This window comes from Apodemus sylvaticus, chromosome 7 (genome assembly GCF_947179515.1).
Source record: "Apodemus sylvaticus chromosome 7, mApoSyl1.1, whole genome shotgun sequence".
Taxonomy (NCBI): domain Eukaryota; kingdom Metazoa; phylum Chordata; class Mammalia; order Rodentia; family Muridae; genus Apodemus; species Apodemus sylvaticus.
The window spans coordinates 66,243,084-66,262,849 of NC_067478.1; the positions used below are offsets into that span (position 1 = coordinate 66,243,084).

At 49.7% G+C, this 19,766-nt stretch overlaps 1 protein-coding gene across 1 annotated transcript in view; it reads right to left on the minus strand.

The window, feature by feature from the left end:
- Nucleotides 1-6,818: 6,818 nt before the first annotated feature.
- The window catches only part of Itga11 (integrin subunit alpha 11), a 106,816-nt gene continuing 93,868 nt past the window's right edge, over nt 6,819-19,766 (minus strand). Inside the window, exons 23-30 of the mRNA XM_052188094.1 lie at nt 18,720-18,809; nt 17,157-17,247; nt 15,970-16,083; nt 15,714-15,800; nt 13,548-13,658; nt 13,322-13,417; nt 9,063-9,176; nt 6,819-8,503 (exon numbers count right to left, since the gene is read on the minus strand). Of these exons, the coding sequence (XP_052044054.1) occupies nt 8,432-8,503; nt 9,063-9,176; nt 13,322-13,417; nt 13,548-13,658; nt 15,714-15,800; nt 15,970-16,083; nt 17,157-17,247; nt 18,720-18,809 (775 nt within the window). The 3' untranslated portion in view covers nt 6,819-8,431. The remainder of the gene's footprint in view (nt 8,504-9,062; nt 9,177-13,321; nt 13,418-13,547; nt 13,659-15,713; nt 15,801-15,969; nt 16,084-17,156; nt 17,248-18,719; nt 18,810-19,766) is intronic.

Genomic DNA, 19,766 nt, shown 5'->3' on the forward strand with positions numbered 1-19,766 from the left:
GATCTTTTGTTGAGTTCCTTTTAAAAGGGTTGTTGAAGTTATATGTGTGTGGGGTGGAATCCTATATTAAAAGCTCAAATAGTAAAGTCAAGCTCTTCCCATGTCCATTTGGACTCTGTAGAGACAAAATCATAAACTGTCTTTTAGTAGCTTCCCATACGTTTTCTGTGTGTGTATCATTTATTTTCACTTGAAAAATGCAGATTAACTTCATGTTTATTATTTAATGTGTCAAGCATGTTTTCATTCCATATATGTGTATTTAAAAATATACAGCTTCATAGCATGTCTATGGGTGGTCTTAAAGTCTGTTCACCCAGATTTTTATTGGGTATTTAGGTGTTCAGCTTTCTAAGTAGTGTGGTAGTGAACCCTCGCCCACATGATTTACAGCTGCTTATGCTCATTGCTAGCCTTGGCTCTTCTGCTTTAAGTGTCTGTGTTTGCAGTCCTGGCACATGGTTGAGGTGCCCTGTCTTCCCTGCCCCGCTGTTGACAGGACCCAGCTCTTAGCTCATTTATTTTTCACCAGGGTGATTAGTGAAGCATGGCTTTGTTCGGTTTTCATGTGTGCTCCTTTAACACTGAGTCCTCGTGATTGAGCTGTGGCTACTGTCCGCATCATTAGAAATTCTGTGACAGTTTAAAAGGAATTTCTTCTCAGTTATTTTTTTGAGAAAGTTACATCAGAGCTTTACATTTAAGAAGTACATTTGAGTGTTCCTGTATGTGTTGGAGGGTGGGTGGGGGGTGGGTCAGAGGGCAACTTTCAGAAGTCAGTTCATCTGTGCCATGTGAGAGCTGAGGTTGGGTCATCAGGCTTGGGGGCGTGTCCTTACCCACCGAGCGAGCGATATATTACTGGTCCAGGACTTACATTTTTATGTTGTCAGATTTACCTTTTTTTTTTTTTTTTTTTTTAGTGAATTCTGGGGTTCATAACCTCCCTGTCAGGCTGTCTTCATTCCAAGATCAGATGTCTTTTTTTTTTTTTTTTAAGATTTATTTATTATTACATGTAAGTACACTGTAGCTGTCTTCAGACACTCAGGAAGAGGCATCAGATCTCATTATGGATGGTTGTGAGCCACCATGTGGTTGCTGGGATTTGAATTCAGGACCTTTGGAAGAGCAATCAGTGCTCTTAACCACTGAGCCATCTCACCAGCCCCAGGTGTCTTTTTAATGTGTAGCTTTTTTCTGTTTGAAATTCACATTTTTTTTTTATGACTTTTCTTTCCTCCTTTCTCCTTTAGTTTAAGTTTTTAAAAGAGACTAACTTTAAATTCTTATGTATACGTGTGTGCCTGTGTGAATCACATAGAGGTGCCCAGAGAGGCCAGCAGAAGGTGTCAAATCCTCTGGGCCTGGAGTTACTAGATGGATTGTGAGCCATTTAGTGTGGGTGCTGGGAACCAAATCCAGGTTTTCTGCAAGACCATTCAATAGCTGAGCTATTTCTCCAGTTCCCTGGTTTAAAATTTGACCTACCAGGAATAACAGAAGTATTCAGCTAAGCAAAGAAATATTTTCCATAGATTTGAGTTAAAAAGTAAATTCCTGCAAAGCAGTAGGGTCTTTTCCTCTGTGCTTGTGCTGATCTGGAAAAACAAGCAGCTCTGAGGACTGACCTATTCCTACTGTGGCTGTGTGGGAGGTACTTCTGCACAAGCCTTGGGCTTTGTAAATTAGGACAATAATACCTAACTTGCACTGGAATGATCCAATGAGACAGTGAAAAATGTCTGGCAAATAAATGCCAGTGCTTTTAGATAGGCTACGATCTCCACCTCTGTGTGTGTGAGGGATAAGCAGCCTTTTCATTGTTTCTGCACATGAATGTTGGTGTCATTTTGTGTATTAAAACATTAAGCCTTTTCACATTTATTTATTGAGTGTAGAATCAGGATGTCTCAGTTTAGAGCACTTGTTGCTTCTGCAGAGCATCTGAGTTTGGTTCCTAGCACCCACAATGGTGGCTCATAAGCTTTGTCTTCACGTGACCCAAGCCTGGCTTCCGAGGACAGCAGGCATGTATGTGGTACACTTACAAACATGCAGACAAAATCAATAAAATACATCTTAAAAATTGTGTGTAGCACCAAGTCAGCGGATTCATTTAGAAAGACAGGTTTGTAATTCTAAGCTTCTCCACAACTCTGTAGCAGAGTCTCAGGAAGACCTGGTTGGTCTTAAACTCAGTGTGACTGGGGATGACCTTGGGCTGTTAGGCCTACCTGTACCTTCTAAGTGCTGGATGGTAGGTGCATGCTACTGTAACATCTGGTCAGTTCGTGTGATACTATGAATCAAATCCAAATCCTTGTGCATGGTAGGCAAGCACTGGACAGCACATTCCCAGCCCTGTTCTTTTTTTTTTTTAATATGTATTTTAAATTATGTGTATGTATGTGGGTATGTTTACATTAGTGCATGTGTCCATGGAATCCAGAACAGTGCCAACTCCTCTGGAGCTGGAGATGCAGGTGACTGTGAAGCAAACTCCAGTTCTTTCCAAGTGCAGCAAGCTTTAGAGCCATCTCTTTGATGTTCTTGTCTGCATTTGAAATGGGACTTTCTTATAGAGCTCAGGCTAGCCTAGAACTCTCCATCCTCCTGTCTCTGTCTTCTGAGGACTGGGTTTATAGATGCATATCACCATACCTGGCACAATTCTGAGTCCTCCCCTACCCTCCAAAAGAAAGATACATCCCTTTAGTTAAGTCATAAAATGTCTTTATATCTAGAATTTTTAAAAACTGCAGGACTGGGTATTGAACCCATGGTCTCAGGCTTGTAGGCAGGGTTACCATTGAGCTATATTTCCAGCCTTCTTTTTACTTTTTATTTGAGATAGTTTTAATAGGTCAGAAAGGCAGTGAATTTAGGATCCTCCTGCCTTAGCCTCTAGAGTAGCTGGAATAGGTCTGTGCCATTAGGTACAGTTTCTAATTCTTTCAATTTCTTCTCCTCTTCTTCCTCTTCTTCTCTTCCTTCTCTATGTTTCTCAGGAATAATAAATATATTGCATTTATTATAATTTTATACACACTTCTTAGATTTGGGGTGGCCATCCTAGCCTATAGATCTGAAAAGACCTCTTAGTGCACCCCTTTCATTTTTGTAAAAAGTAATTCATGTGTATTGTGTTTTGCCAGTATGTATATCTGTGTGAGGGTGCCACAGGTTGCGAGTTGCTGTGTGGGTGCTGGGAACTGGGTCCTTTGGAAGAGAAGGAAGTGTGCTTATTAACTGCTGAGCCATTTCTCCAGCCCCAGAAACCCTTTGATTTTATAATTGAGGACTTAATCCCAGAAGTGACTTTTCATCCCTGGTCACAAAGACTGTCAGGGTTGGAAGTGGGCTCTGTCCACTGCCCCATGGTGCTGTGCTCCTCTGAGACCAGGGATGCTTCTTGATACCTTGCTGTGAGCTTTTAGCTGTTGTGCCTCGCCATGGGGCTGAAGAATCCAGGTAGCTTTGAGACTTGAGAGCATGCTTTTCTTTGTTTCAGGTAACATCTTTGTACTGATGTGACAGAACTAGGGTCAACTGCAGTACCTACTCTAGGGGACCACATTGTGACACAAAACCCAGGTCACACTGTCTCACCTGGGGACAGGGTTAGACAGAGTTGGATCCCTCCAGTCTGTCTGTTAAAACTGTGTGCTCATGAGAGCAGATGGGATTTTCTCCTTTATCAATTAGGAGGGCTTAACTACAGATTGTACCTTGTGAGAGAGAGACCTGGCTATCCCTTGTCTGATAGTTGAAATTGGCAGTGACTCATCATGCCAGGAAAGAGGCTTGATGAAGCCAACTGTTCCTGTCACACACTGGCATCTTGGGCCTTGAAGCCAGAGGGACTGACTCAACCCTAGTGTCTTAGTCTTGAATATCAAGTGTCAGTGATAGCAGCAGCAGTCTGTGAAGGGCTTGGGGGAGGGGGAGGGCTCTGCCTTCTCAGCAGTGCCCATGTGTGGTCCCACTCTGCTGTTTCTCTGCATGTGTGTGTCCCTCCCAAGGACAACCACCTTTCTTAACACAAGTCATACCCACTGTGTGCACCACAAGGACAGCTCCTGGGGCTTTTATAGACTATTGTGTCCCCAGGTTAGGCTTGGATAAAGCTGACGAGCCATGAAGCCACACTGTGTAGGAAACAGACACCAACAATGGAAACAAAAGCTGATGGCTCTACCCGGAGCTGTGAAAGCTCAGAATCACCTCACAGAAGCTTGGACCCGTGAGGCCCAGGATGGCACTCTACATCTTACTGAGGCCACTCTGGGACCATACTTGAAGCTCAGCCCAGAAAACCTGCCCTATGAGGCATGAGACACACTTTGCCCTCTGAGCCAACAGGCCTCACCGGCTAGTGCCAGGAAGAAGCTTTCCTGACAGGCTTCCTTCTTTCAGCTCACAGCAACTGCAACTGAGACGATATATGATACCCACTCCCCAGAACATTACAAAAGTCTCCCAAATCTACCCAGGGCTGAACCTCTACTTACTAGTCTTCTCTGAGGATTTCCCCATCATGACAAGGGAGTGTTCTCAGGGCATACACACATCAAGCCCACACTGGCAAATCTTACCCCTCCCTCTGCTTCTCAGCTACTTGTAGCTGTTTCCTCTACTAGGTAGCAAGAAGAGACCTCAGAAATCCTGACGGCTATGAAGCAATCTATACACACACACACACACACACACACCATGGCCCTGGTAATTAATTTGGTGTAGAAGCCAATCAATACTTGATTTTACTACAGACTTATCCAATGACCATAGGAACTCAACACATGTTATTAGAGTATTGTTCAGATTGGACATGTAATGTGCTTCCTTCAAAGTACCATTTTTAGGTTTTATTATTTCCTGTTAACGTCATTTTTTATGTATATTGTGGTGCTGGGGATTGAAGAATTCAACTCAGAGCCTTGTATGTGCTTGTTAAGTACCTCTGGGCCACATGACCAATATTTCAAAATGTTTTTTTGAGATGGTCTCAGTGTGTTGCTTAGGTTGGCCTTGAACTTGAGGCCTCAGCCACCTTAGTGCTGGGAGCACAGTTGTGTACCCCCTCTGACTGCAAATAATAATGAACTATGAGCTAGAGGCCAGGCAGTGGTGGCGCACGCCTTTAATCCCAGCACCTGGGAGGCAGATACAGGTGGATTTCTGAGTTCGAGGCCAGCCTGGTCTACAGAGTGATGAGTTCCAGGACAGCCAGGGCTACAGAGAAAACCTGTCTCGAAAAACTAAAAAAAAAAAAAAAAAAAAAAAAAAAAAAAAAAAAAAGCAGCCAGCTAGAATACAGTTTTTAACTCCCACCTGTAAGCTACCTTGTTGGTTTGGTTTTTTGTTTTTATTTGTTTTTCTTTTGAGACAGGGTCTCACTACATAACTCTGGCTGTCTTGAAACTCACAATGTAGACCAGGCTGGCCTTGCACTCAGAGAGATCCACTTTCCTCTGCCTCTGGAGTGCTGGAATCAAAGGTGTGCGCCACTATGCCTGGCTTCAGTGTTTCTTTTTTTGAGGCAGGGTTTTATGTAGCCCAGGCTGGTTTTAAACTCACCTTCCTTTAGTCTCTGGTCTCCTTGGCTTGCTATGTAAATGAGGGTGAGCTTGATCTCCTGCCTTCAGCTAGGATACTAGGTGTTTGCCTCCATGTGGCTCTAGGTTGCATTTGGAGCAACCGTCTCCAACGGTGGTTGCCATGGGAGCCTGCTGCTCGTCTCCCTTACACTCACAGCAAACATGCCCAGCTTCTTTCAATGTCACTGGGGCTCTCAGGACCTTGGAGTGAGATCTATCACAAACTCAACCCTGAAGACTTGCAGTGAGTAACCACGAGGCCCTCCAGATTAGGCTGGGGTGGGTGAATTTGGCCAACCTTGGTCATGAAGCAGTTCTCAGTATTCATCCCAGAAAGCCGCCCATGTGGGCTGAGCTTCCCCCATCCCCTGCTTTGCTGTCTGCCAGGTCCACTTGGTTGGAGCTCAGCTCAGCACAAGCCCCCACAGAGGCTTTGATAGACACATGATGCCCTGGTCCCTCCCTGAGCTCTCCATGAGAACCGGTGTGTGTGTGTGTGTGTGTGTGTGTGTGTGTGTGTGTGTGTCCACGGCCCCGCCTCCGAGATGGCACCTGGCTCCCTGCGGCACAGGCACTCTTGCAGCCAGTCTTCGACATTTCTACTTAGAAATAAACAGATCCAGAAAGGTGGAACTAAAAAAAGGAGAGGGTATGAAGGCTCACAGCCAAGGAGGTACAAGTGGGCCTGATTCATCCACCTTTTGGCCATTTAGTTGGTCTGGGGGTGGGCAGGAGACATGGCAGGATGGGAGGCCAGAGGTTGCACCTAGTGCAGTTTAGCATCAGAAGCACAAGTGTCACTTTCCAAAAATATGCCAACCTGTCAATGTCAGGCCCTCTGAAGCAGCACTCCCTCGAGAGTTGACAGTGTGGGAGAGAAGGCTTGTTGAGTCAAGTCTTTTGAGGGTGGTTCAATCTTTTTTTACCAGTGACCACAGGGCAACCACTGATACTCTGTTAGAGGGAAGTGGGCTTCTGAGCTCAGGGCTTAGTTTCACTTGGTTTACCTTTGGCCTTCAGTTTATCCCTTCTGAAGCTGGGGAGGTGAAATTCCTGGTTTGCATCTTGATTTTACTGTGGGAAATGGTTGCACCGCTCTCTTTTGGTCACCTTGGGCACCTATGTGCACATGCCCACATGTGTGCTTGCATAGATGCGCGCGCGCACACACACACACACACACACACACGTTCATAAAAAAAATTAAAAAACCCCAAATACTTTCTAAATTTTTGTTAGGGTTGTGGAAAATGAATAACAGGTACAGGCGTAGAGTGGAGATGCTTTGGTCCGAGCGGGGCCTCTCAGTCTGTATGTGGGACGGCCGACACTGAAGGCCCAGCCTGCAGGGTGGGGGAACCTGAGTAGGGGGAGCCCCTGGCCAAAAATGGGGTGGGTGACAATGGTGGGGTGAGCAGTGCCCACTACCAAGATGCAGATGTCACAGCAAGAGAGGCCAGGTAGACCTTGGAAGAGGGCTGACTGTATAATGGGCAGAACTATCCCCAACGTTTAGATACAAGCAGACACCCTCCTCCCCCTCCTCTTTAAAACAGAGTGCAGCTTTGCTTTGTCACAGCGTGGAATGTCTGTTGGTGCTTGTTTTTAAATACCTTTTAGAACATTTTCTTAAATATATTGCTGACAGTAAAGGTAATACTGCACAGGGGAACATGTGACATTGTTCAGATGAAACAGATGACAGGGGACATTGATGTGTCCATTTCCATCTCAACAAAAGGTTAAGGCATAAATTACTCTGCTGGGCATCCGGCATGCCCCTTGTCCTTGGGGCTTCTCCCAGAGCTGGCCGGTGAGATGCCTATCTGCCTCTGAGGTTTAAGGTTCTGAGGGACCTTGCACGGGCTTTGTTCAGTGCATGCCAAGAAGGCCCCTCCACAGCGCCCCACAGGAGCCCTTCTCCCACACATTGGTGGCTGGGAGGTGCGTGTGTGTGTGTGTGTGTGTGTGTGTGTGTGTGTGTGTGTGTGTAGGTGCTGATGCAAGAACAAGAGGCTCCCTACCACAGTGCATCTGCCAGGGACAAGCTACCGTTGTCAGACAAGTGGGTATGGAGAGCCACAGATTTTTATCATCCTCAGGCTCCCTAGCATGAGTTGCCTAGCAACCAAAGCTGCTGGGAGGAGCTGCGGGGGAGGCTGGAGAGCAGGATTGAGTGGGTGGTGGTTACTGCTGGAGAGCTCAGCTGCTTTCTGATGTTTGGGAGGTACCCAGCATCGTGATTTCCACCTGTCCACTTGGCACAGTCCCTGGCTGTGTTTCCACCACTGGCCTGCAGCTGGCATATCAAGCCACACAACTCTGGTTCACTCGTGGAGATCTTTGGGGTCTATCTGTGTAGAAGGGTTGGCAGTGGCTTGGGAACCGAGAGCAAGGGTGAGAGGTGGGGAGGTTATGCTCCCAGGCCATGGAGTCCTGAAACTATAGGTGCAGATAGGGCGCTGTGCACAGTGGGCTTGTATTTGCTAGCTTCCCCTGGAGTTTCTTCAGAGGTGGGCAAGATAACAAAACCCTAGCACCTTAGCGTTTGGGGCAGCAGATCCCCTCCACAGAGCCTTGGTGGGTTTTGGAGGGGTCCCTTTTAGTCCTTAGGGATCTGTACTGGAGGCGTCTTAGCCTCTAGTAGAGAAGTCACTCCGAACATGGGCTCGAGGTCCATCCCACAGGGATCAGTTAGCATCGCTCCAGAGATGAGCTCAGTGTAAGTCCACGGGTGCCCTCTTTGCTCCATGTCTGAGGCCACAGGCCTGGGCCTGCACACCCCTGGACTGGGGTCTGGCCCCCATCAACTTGAAGCTTCCTCTGGATCCTCACTTCAGCTCTTTGGGGATGGGGCCCAGCCCAGGCTCCCTCTTGCGCTTGGCACTTTTAAAGAAACCGAGCTGTGAGGGGGGAAAAGCAGAAAGTGTCAGGGGTAGGCAGGCTAGGCGACGCTGGTGCCATCTGGTGTTCCTCTGTTAGCCTCTCAGATTTTCTTCCTAAGAGGGCTTCCCTAAACACCCCCAGCTCACCCCGAATACCCTTACTCCCTAACTCAGTATGTGGACTGAAGCCAAATGCGTGGGGCCCTGGTCAGGAGACAAGCAGTCGAGCTGGCTCGCCCGGTCCTGGGTAACATCCCTCTTTGGGCCTCCCTCACTATCTGTGGCAGACAGAGACTGAGCCCCAAGTTCTTAGCCAGAGGGCCAGAGATGAAGGAGATTTTGTGTGGTTTTATTGATTAGACATTTTTTTTTTCTGGTAAGAGGAACCCTATAGGCTTGGAACCATAGTTTTGAGTGGCACGACTAGCCTTGCCTGCTGTGGAAGGGGTTTGGTGTCATAGGAACAGAGTCTGGGCGCTGCCAGCTCCCAGGATAGGGGGATGGAACATAAGCATAAGACCTAGAACTCTGAGGTCGACAGGGATCCTGTTCCTGTCCCTGACTCCGGGAGCCTTACCTTCCACAGTGCCAGGACCAGCAGGGCAAGCAGCAAGAGGCCCCCCAGAGTGCTGCCCACGATGATCCAGATGGGGACCTGCCAGTCCTCTTGCTTGGAGATCTCAAACGTGACCTGCAAGGGGAGGGGGCCGGGGCAATACTGTCACAGCTGCAGGGCTTGGGCAGCAGCCCAGGGCAGAGGGTGGTACATCTGCAGGGTAGATCTGCATCTGTTCCTTTGGGAGATGTGGGGAGGGACAGGTGGTCCAGCTGGCCAGGTCTCACAACAGCTAGTTCTGCCCAGTTGACCTCTAAGAAGGTGAGCAGGGGTGTGGGCTCCACAGTCTGTGTTCTCTGTGCTCTCTGTCTGTTTGCCCCTCCTGGTTTTCCATGACTGCTACTCTTTGACAGCCCTCCTGGCTGATCCTGATTTCTGCCAAATGTCCCCATGTTGGTCTGTGAAGGTGCCTTTTGAAGTCATGGACCCCTTTTCTTTATGTTATTGTTAAACTGCCTTTTAAACATTTTTTAAAAAGATTTATTTTATGCATGTGGGAAGCTGTTACTGTCTTCAGACACACCAGAAGAGGGCAAACACTTGAGACATTTTCCTAGCCATGGACCTTGAACTCACGACCCTTGTGTCTTCACTTCTCAAGTGTGTGCCATCTCCACTCTTGATTTCTGTGGTCCTGGGGCTGAACCCAAGGGTTTGCATACGCCGGGCAAGCACTCCCCCAAGGGAGCTGCACGCCAAGCACTCAACTTGCTTTTAAACTTGGGTGAAGAAAAAAAAATGGCCACAGTGGTACACGACCTTAATCACAGCACTTGGGAGGTAGAGGCAGATGGATCTGTGGGCTCAAGGCCAGTGTGGTATTTACAAAGTGAATTCCAAGACAGCCAGGACTACAAGGAACCTGACTCAAAGACAAAACAAAACACAAAAAACTGAAATAAAAAATATAGTGAATTCCAAGACAGCTAGGACTATGAAAGAAAGAAAGAAAGAAAGAAAGAAAGAAAGAAAGAAAGAAAGAAAGAAAGAAAGGAAGGAAGGAAGGAAGAAAGAAAGGAAGGAAGGAAGGAAGGAAGGAAGGAAGGAAGGAGAGGAGAAGGGGGAAAGAGAGGAGGGGGCAGAGAGAGGGCAGAGAGAGAGGGGAGGGGGAGAGGGAGAGAGAGGAGAGAGGGGGCAGAGAGAGAGGGGAGAGGGGAGAGGGAGAAAAGGAGAAGGAGAGGGAGAGAGGAAGGAAGGAAAGGAGATCGGAGGCTGGAGAGATGGTGTGCATTCTGCCTAGAACCCATATTGGGTTGGTCACAAGTTCTTGTATCCTCAAGTCCAGGGCATCTGATGCCTCTTCTAACCTCTGCAAGCACCTTCCCACATGTGCACACACACACACACACACACAAACATACACCTTTTTAAACAATAAATGTTTTTCAAAAAACAAAACACACATAGCTCAGCCTGGGCTATTTCCATTCCTCTCCAGGCTTTTCTTTTCCAATAAAGGATGGCCTCGGTGCTGTGGGAGCCACGAGTGAGCTAGGGACAGTGCCCAGCCAGGTGTGTTCACCGTGCTCCTGACCGTGCGCTCAACTCTGGCTTCCTCTGCACTACGGGTTCTGTCCACCACTGTGACCCCTCACCTCCACCACGTCTTCAGTGGCGACACTCTTCATGCCAGCTTGTCATCCTTTCCCACCCAATGGCGCCCATCAGCAAGCCGTCTCATTCTACCCCAGAAACCCCTAAAACGTGGCCAGCCCTCCTGCCTCCTGGCTCTGGCCCTGTTGTCTTTTGCTGGAGTCTGCATCAGCCTTCCTACCTCAGTCTCACCCATGCCACCTGTCCTCAGCTTGCAGGATGAGGAACACTTTCCCTCGGATGACACAGCGGCCCTGCTCAGAACCTCACATCTTCACGTGGCATTTAGGGGGAAGTGGTTCGCCCCGCCATGCTGACCTCATCCGCCGCCCCTCTCCCTGCCCCAGCCCTCCACCTCGTGATTTTCCGTGCTACCACTGTGCTGTTTTTTTCTGCCCTTGAGTGATCAACTCCCCTCCCAGATAGCTACACATGCTCCCCAAGCTCCTTGTACAGAACTCAATTGAGTGAACTGTGTTCACTCAATCTGAATTTCACTCTTGAGTGTGGAATTTTTCTGGGAAAGAAGCCAGAAAACAAAAGAGACCACTGCCAAGGGTAGCCTAAGCAGAGTGGGGCTCTCGGCTTTGCCCCCTGCCCTGTCCTCAGCAGCTAGCTGGATGGTGGACTGTTCACTCCCTATGCAACCCAGAGACAAATCACTACTCAGGCCTCGCCTCATACAACCTCCGCTTTCCCTTTAGACAGAGGCAAGGGACGGGCCTTAGAGGTGTGAGGCGGACCTGATGCATGGGCACAGGGCTCAACCCCTTCCATGTTTTTGCTTCATCCCCAAAGGCTGGGTGGGCCTTTGTGCTGCCTTCCTTGCCCATGGACCTAGCCATGCTCGACACTAGGTAACCAACTGACTGTGGGTGACACACTCAGTACAGTAGGATTTTTTTTTTTTTGAGAGCCTCTTGGGCTAGGAAGAAAGTTCACCCAAAAGAACCAGGTGGTGGTGATGGTGCACGCCCTTAATCCCAGCACTCAGGAGGCAGAGGCAGGACGACCTTTGAGTTTGAGACCAGCCTGGTCTACAGAGTTCCAGGACAGCCAGGGCTACACAGAGAAACCCTGTCTCAAAAACCAGAAAACTAAACAAAACAGAAATACTCATGTGCACACACAGGCAGGTGAAGAGGGATGGTTAATGGGGGAGGGGCTTCCTGAAACTTGACACATCTTTGAAGAATTACTGCACAGGACCATCTCCAGAAACTGTTCCCTGGACACTGTGTCCATCTGCTTCCCTCGGCACGGCCATGCTTCCTGACGGCACCCATGCTTGGCTACTTCTGTGCTTAAACCACCTCTGAATCTGCCGCCCAGGCTGGGGGAGGGGGTGGCCCCCATCACACGCAGAATGAAAAACACATGGTTGAAAGGACGTGGCTATTGCTCTCTCCCTCACAGGGGCAGAGGTGTCAGGACAGTGAAGGCTTAGGCTGGGCTCCCAGGGTGTGGGGCTAACCCTCAGTTACCACAGTTCTTAGGAGAGAATCCCTGAGTACAGCTTCTGGGACTTGACCCCTGTTGGCCTGGAAGGGTGCAATTACTGAAACCGGGTTTCCCCCTTCCCCTTTATTATTTATTTATTTATTTATTTATTTGTTTATTTGTTTATTCCGAGACAGGGTAACTCTGTATAGCCTTGGCTGTCCTGGAACTCACTCTGTAGACCAGACTATCCTCGAACTCAGAAATCTGCCTGCCTCTGCCTCCCAAGTGCTGGGATTAAAGGCATGCGCCACCACTGCCTGTTATTCCTTCCCCTTTAAGTTTGCTTGTTTGCTACTAACTAGCATCTTCTGAGACGTGTAGGTGAGGTTCTGTAGAAGTGCGCAGCACTTCCGAGATATGGACAGTTGGGGGCAGCAAAGTCCTACACTCAGCTGCCCGGTTACACAAGACCTGATTTTCCCCTTAAGATTTGTTTAGGACAGTAGCTATCTCCCAAAGCCTCACCTCTTTTCCTCTACCTTAAAGTCAAGGTAATCTGGGCCTATGTGGCTTTGTGTAGATAAAAAACAAGTCTAGCACTGAGGCCTCTAAACCTTGCCCCACCCCTACCACACCCACTGCTGCCTGCACTTCTTTAGAGTTGAGTCTCCAGACAAGGGGGGAGGGGATGCTAGTCTAGGCTCCACCAGCAAGGCCAAGACAACTTCACTGTGGGGCAGCCAATCAGGGAGCCACCCTTAGGTACATGGGTGTGGGTGTCTGGTCTCAGGAGACTCTGTGTGAATCTCTGTGAAACATACAGGTGTCCCTTCATCCTTCCCCAAAGCACAGAGCCTGGTACAGAGGCACCTTACCATTCCTGAGTCTGGTCTCTTGCCAGTCTGCTGTGTGTGTGTGTGTGTGTGTGTGTGTGTGTGTTTGTACAAGTGTTTTTGTTTTTTTGAGAGAGAGTCTTTCACTGACCTGGAGCGAGGCTAGCTAGTGAACAAGCCCAAGGAGCTGTCTTCACCTCCCGAATGCTGGGATTTCAGTCTCACCTGTTATACCCGCCCCTGGGTTTTGAGCATGGAGTTCAGGTCCTCATGCTTGCACATCAACTACTATCTCCCAGCCCCTGCCTTGGCTTTCCCCTCTTCTCAGAGGGAGGACCCCCTGGAGCTCACCTGGCGGCTGGGGTCCTCCTCCCGGAAAATGAAGGGGCTGTGGAACTGCCTCTGCAAGGCGGCGTTGATTGTGATCTTCACAGACCTGTACTTGAGCTGTACAACCAGGGCTTTCTTCAGAGGCAGCTCTGGGAGCCCCTGTTCCCTCTCAGGCAGCCCCAGGTGGGAAACGCCCCCACAGCCACCTCCTCCCTCCCTTCCAGTCCTGCTGGAGGGTCTAACTTACTGCTTTCAGGGACCTCAGCCACAGGTCCCCCACCAGGTAGAAGCTGGTCTCCTGGTTGGGGGCGAGCCTCAGGTTGCAGATGATGGAGACCACGTCGGAGTTGCTGTGATTCTGGAAGAGAGTTGTGTGTGTGTGTGTGGGTGAGCATGGGGTGGAGGGCGGGGCCTGTGGCCTGGAATGTGAGCGGGAGCTCGGACCACTGGACAGGCCTGAGGCTGGACCATCTGGGAAAGGAAAGCAGATGGCAGGGACAAGGATAGAGGTGTGTGGGGACACAAGGGACACCGGGAAGACCAAGCAAGGAGGGCAGATTGGAAGTTGTGCGTAACGACCAGTGTCCCAGGAGCAGAACCTCCGTTCAACACTGAGGATTTGGAAGCCACCATGTAAACAAGCTGAGAGATAAATATGTGACAGTGCAGTAAGTCACAATAGATAGACACTAGTATGGCAGGCAATCAAACTTCCAGAGAGGGTCTCAGTCAATCATCAATCATGCGCACGCACACGCACATGCACATGCCCAGAGCAAGCGTCATGTTCAGGATCAGGACAACGCTGAGCCCCCTGCCATCAGTTCTGTTTCTACTGCCCTGGTGGCCAGAGCATGACAAGAAAAGCCATTTGTACGGATTGCTTGGAAAGAGTGGCAGAGACGGGTGGACAATGCATGCATCTTCATCTTGGAGCAGCTGAACGTCACTAGAGTAAAGTTATTTTTGAGGTAGTCTTGCACGCTCCCAGCTCTACCCAAATCATGAAGTGCAGCAGGCTTCAAAATGCTGTGTGGGGCTGGCAGGATTGCTCAGTGGGCAGAGGTACTTGTAGCCAGAATGGCACCAAGTCTGATGACCTGAGTTTGAACCCTGGGAGCCCATATGATGGAGGGAGAAGTGACTCCTGCAAGTTGATCTCTGACCTCTGCATGGCTGCTATAGCACCTGTGCGCATGCACACACACACACACACACACACACAGAGAAATGCATATGAAAAAATTTCAGTGCTTCATGTAGGAAATTTGGTTGGAGAAATGAGAGCTAACTCACTGCAGGAAGCTGCTGAGCACAGACAGGAATTCAGTTTCTTTTTCCCTCCCTCCCCCTCCCTCCCCCTCCCCCTCCCCCCCCCTCCCCAGGATGTGCCTATTTTTGTCCAGCTGGTCCTCCTGGCTGAGGCTACCTAGTACATCCTGTCTATGTGGTGTTAGGGATCGAACCCAGGACTCCACGTATCACATTCAGCTTCATAAATTAATTTTTTAAAATGTTTTTTATACTGGGTAGTGGTGGTGCACACCATTAATCCCAGCACTTGGGAGGCAGAGGCAGGCAGATCTCTGTGAGTTTGAGGGCAGCCTGGTCTACAGAGTGAGTTCCAGGACAGCTTGAGCTACACAGTGAGACCCTGTCTCAAAAAACGTTTTTTACTAGCATATATTATCTATGTATCACATTGGGTTTTACTGTGATCTGCGCATGCATGTGTTTATTATATTTGGGTCATATTCACTACCCTTTCCTGCCCTCTTTTTCGTTCTTTTTTAAAGATTTATTTATTTTATGTCTATGAGTATAATTATAACTGTCTTCAGTTACACGCCAGAAGCGGGTGTCAGCTCCCATTACAGATGGTTGTGAGCCACCATGTGGTTGCTGGGAATTGAACTCAGGACCTCTGGAAGAGCAGTCAGTGCTTTTAACCAATGAGTCATCTCTCCAGCCCCCTCTCTTGCCCTCTTAAGACTCCCGTTAGCCCCTCTTTCCAACTCCAGATCAATAAACTATTTTTAAGTTACATTTTAAAAATGTATATGTGAGCTGAGCGGTGGTGGTGCATGCCTTTAATCCCAGCACTTGGGAGGCAGAGGCAACTGGATTTCTGAGTTCGAGGCCAGCCTGGTCTACAGAGTGAGTTCCAGGACAGCCAGGGCTACACAGAGAAACCCTGTCTCAAAAGAAAATAAAAAAAAAAAAAATAAAAAAAAGTATGTGTGTGTGGTGAGAGCCACAAAGACAGAGAGATAGAGAGACAGAGACACAGAGATACACACATACACACACACACACACACACACACAGAGAGAGAGAGAGAGAGAGAGAGAAGCCCCTGGAATGTGGAGGCACTGTAACCACACCCCTTGGCTCTTGGCTTAGAGACACTCACCCTCTGTGGGGCAAGGCTCAGGTCTTCCTCAGTTGGGGTGCTCCGGTACTCTGTGCTGTTGCCCCAGATGTTACAGGATGTGTTGACCTGCATGGGAGGCACACGCATAGGCATCATTCTGAACCTCCTCCCACTCCCAGCTCCTCTTTTCTTCCTCCACCCAGACAGGTCGGCACCCAAACGGGGGAGAGCTGCTTAGGGGTGTGTCTGTTTCCTTCTGCCCTTCCCCAAGTTGGTCCCTAGGGAACAGAGCTACCTGGTCAGTGAAGAAGTCCCTCAACATCAGCAGGCGGTTGCCACCCCTGGTGGCGATGGGCACAGTGATCTTCATCATCACCCCGTGGATGGGGAAAAAGCCCAGGTTCTGCACCTGCAGCAGGAGGGGTAGGGACGGTGAGCCTGCAGGAACCTGCCAGCCCCGAGGACAGGCCTCAGCAGGATCAAAAGAGGGACCTTAGGAGGCAGAGGCAGGCAGATTTCTGAGTTTGAGGCCAGCCTGGTCCTGGAGTTCCAGAACAGCCAGAGCTATATAGAAAAACCCTGTCTCAAAAAACAAACAAACGAAAAAGATGGACTGTGGCTGGTATGTGACCCTGGGCTTCGCTGAATGAGCCGTGTGGCCTGGAGTAAGACAAGTCATACGGGGCTTGGGGTGCTGCCCTGCTTTTAGCTACCAACCCCCCCCAGACACCAGAGAGGATGACATCCATCCGTGGCAGAGGCTGCTCAGCTGCTTCCTAACTGGCATTCTCTTTCCTTAAGTGGCAGAAGCAAGATCAAAGCCACCCCTCCCAGTTCCCCTCCCAGCTGAACACCATGGTACAGATGTTAGAGGTAGCTGCAGATGTGGGATGCCCAGGAGAGCTCTTAACAGGAAGGGACACACTTCTTCCTCTCTGATTTCTTGCACCTGGGCTGAAGGTAGGGTGGGTGACACTGCAACCATCTTGGGCTAAGAGATGAAGTTGAGCATCTCCTGGCTGGGATGCAGTGAGATTCCTGGATGACTCCATAGAGCCATCAACTCTGAGAGGAAAGTAAACTTTGATGTGCTCACACTACTGTTCTTTTGTTGTTGGTTTATTATTGTTTTTCCAAGACAGGGTTTCTTTGTCCTGGAAACTCGCTCCATAGCCATGGCTGCCCCAGTCCTTCATCTGTGGACCAGGCTGGCATCAAACTCAGAGATCCACCTCTTTCTGCCTCCTGAGTGTCAATGCCCAGATTAAAGGCCTGTGCCACCACCACCTGACATTTTGGTACGTGCTAATAACTGCCCCCAGTCCAGCCTGGATGTGTGAAACCCAGAGAAAGGAGAGTAGTTTTCTACAAGCTGTATGGTGAGCTGGCGACAGAGCCGAGGCTAGCTCTTGCCCTCCAGCTGGGGCGCGGGGTTCTCCACTCTGCCCTATCACTTATTTCTGAGGTGCTCTCTAGCCTTACCTTGAAAACACAGTTGAACGGAGGCCCGATGCCATCATAGCTCTCCAGCGAGCTGTTGGCCTTGACCTCGAAGTGGCTCAGGCTGCTGCTTCTACAGAGACCAAAGAAAAACCATGGGTGGGCGGAGTCAGTGCTGACCAGATGATCCCGGAGCTGGACAGAGACAGACCTGAGCCTGCTTCCTGGGCCCTTGTGTCGTAGGAATCCTAGGAGGATTCCTAGGATTGGTGGGAATGAATGCTCTGGGCAGAGACTGCTTTCTGCCATGTGGGTGGGTATCAGTTTGAGAGTCCTAGGCTGGGCCCCATGGCCCGGTCTCTGTCCACAGCAGGGCTTCTTTGCAGCCTCCCGGGCACCCTTCACCCCATAATTCTTTTCTCTGTTGTTGGTGGCTGGGGACTTCCCAGTGGATAAGAGCTGGTTTCCTCAGCAGACTGGGACTAGTGCCCTTTAAGAGGGTTGGAAGATCAGGCACGGTGTGTCCTGGGCTTTGAGTTCCTTCTCAGTGACAAGTGATGTTGGGAATTGTTGGTGCAGTGATAATCTAAAGACATTTCCTTCCTCCCTTCCTTCCTTCCTTCCTTCCTTCCTTCCTTCCTTCCTTCCTTCCTTCCTTCCTTCCTTCTTTCCTTTCTTCCTTCCTTCCTTCCTTCCTTCCTTCCTTCCTTCTTTCCTTGCTTCCTTGCTTCCTTCCTTCTTTCCTTCCTCCCTTCCTCCCTCCCTTCTTTCCTTTCCCATTCATTCATTCATTCATTCATTTTTTTTTTTTTAATTTGGAGACAGAGTTTCATGCAGCATAGGCTGGCTGTTTATGTAGCAAAAGATACCCTGACGTTCTGATCCTCCTGCCTCCACCTCTAGTATGCTGGGATCTGAGTGCTGGGATTATGGGTGTGTCTGGTTTATATGGTACTGGGGATGGAGTGAGTATTATACACACTTGGCCAGCACCCTACTGCATCCCCAGACTGGTGTGTGTGTGTGTGTGTGTGTGTCTCTCTCTGTGTGTGTGTGTGAGTTAGGTCTGGCCTTCCACCTTATTTGGAAGCAGGGTCTTTCTTGTTTCCTCTGCTGTTCTGTATACTCAAGGCTAGCTAGCCCATGGGTTTCTAGATGATTCTCCTGTCTCTGCTTCTAGGAATTGGGTTCAGGCTGCTGGAGCCATTTCACTGGCCCTACCCAGATTGACTTAAAAAAGGATTTGCATTATCCTGACTTACGTGTACATATATGTCTGTGTGCATGTATGTGAACACAGTTCCTGTAGAATTCAAAAGAAGGTGTCAGATGCCCTGGGACCAGAGTTACCGGTGGTTGGGAGCCATCTGAGGTGGGTGCTGGGAAATGAACCCTGGTCCTCTGGAAGTTCAGCATGTGCTCTTAACCACTCTAGCCTGCAGTAATTTTAGGCGTTGACTTTGAAGAGTTCTGTTTTTCACTCCTTTCCCAGCTTCGTGTGCTGGGGCCCTCTCCTCTTGAGCACCTTCCTGCTAGCCTCTGCTTCCCTAGACCCATCCCTCCATCCCTCCCCGCCTCCCTCCTGGAGAGGCGCAGCTAGCCCACCTGGTAAAGAGGATGTCTGCTTCATACTTGAGGTGGAAGCGAAGGAGGGCCGTGTTGTCATCTGCCGTGCTGTCCTGCTCATGACTGTCACTACAAGGGGGGGGGGGTGGGATCAGAGAGGACACTGGCATGGGGATTCTAGAAACTGCTGCTAGGCTGTGACCAGGCCACCAGGGAAAGGCAGGCTAGTAGGTGGGAATGGGCCAGCCCTCTCTGTAGCCAAGCCGCCAGGGAGGCCTTTGGGTAGTTGATGGCCACCGCCTGGCTGTGCCGCCATCTTGATGAGCCTCCCCAGCTGCGGAGCCGAAGATGAGGTTGGACTTGGGACTGGGAGAATGACGAGCCTCGAGGAAAGTCACCTACTCTGCCCTGGGAGGGACAGTGGGGTTCTCTGTGGGGGTGCTTACTGACTCCTGGTCCCACAGGGTGCAGCCCCTGCAAGACCCCAAGATTTCAGCAAGTACATAAACTAAGTTCTGCTCTCCAGGCTAGGGGGTGAGGCTGAAAAGGGGGGGGGTCCCCAGAAACAGACCGACATCCATGGCCCACAAATGTCCATGGGCACCACTGTGTAAGTAAGTGTGTTCACTTCCCGTGAGAGGAGGGCATTCTGCCCTCGGAGGATCCAACACACCAAGCCACTTCGCAAACTCAACTGTGTGTCACGTGAGGTGTCTGAGGGCATGTGGGATTTAAGTAGAGCTGGCACAGGCTTGTGTCAGGGGATCCCCAGCCTACCCGTGACTCAGGGCCAGGATAGTGACATTTGGAGGTTAACTACTTAGTGGAGGATTTGGGCCGTTCTGAGGCTTCCGATCAGACAGAAGCTAGCCTGTCCTCCCTTTCTCCCTCCTTCTACCTCACACAGAGATGATTCCGTGAAGGAGGAAACCATACGGGTCAATCGGGAGCAAGCAACTTCTAAGAAGTCCGAGGGACGGATCTACAGACCCACAGAGAGGAAGAAAAATCCTCTTAAAAATGGAGCTGTGCCCAAGATGAGGGTGACGGTTCGTGCTGGCTGTCAGCCAGAGTCACTTCCGGTCC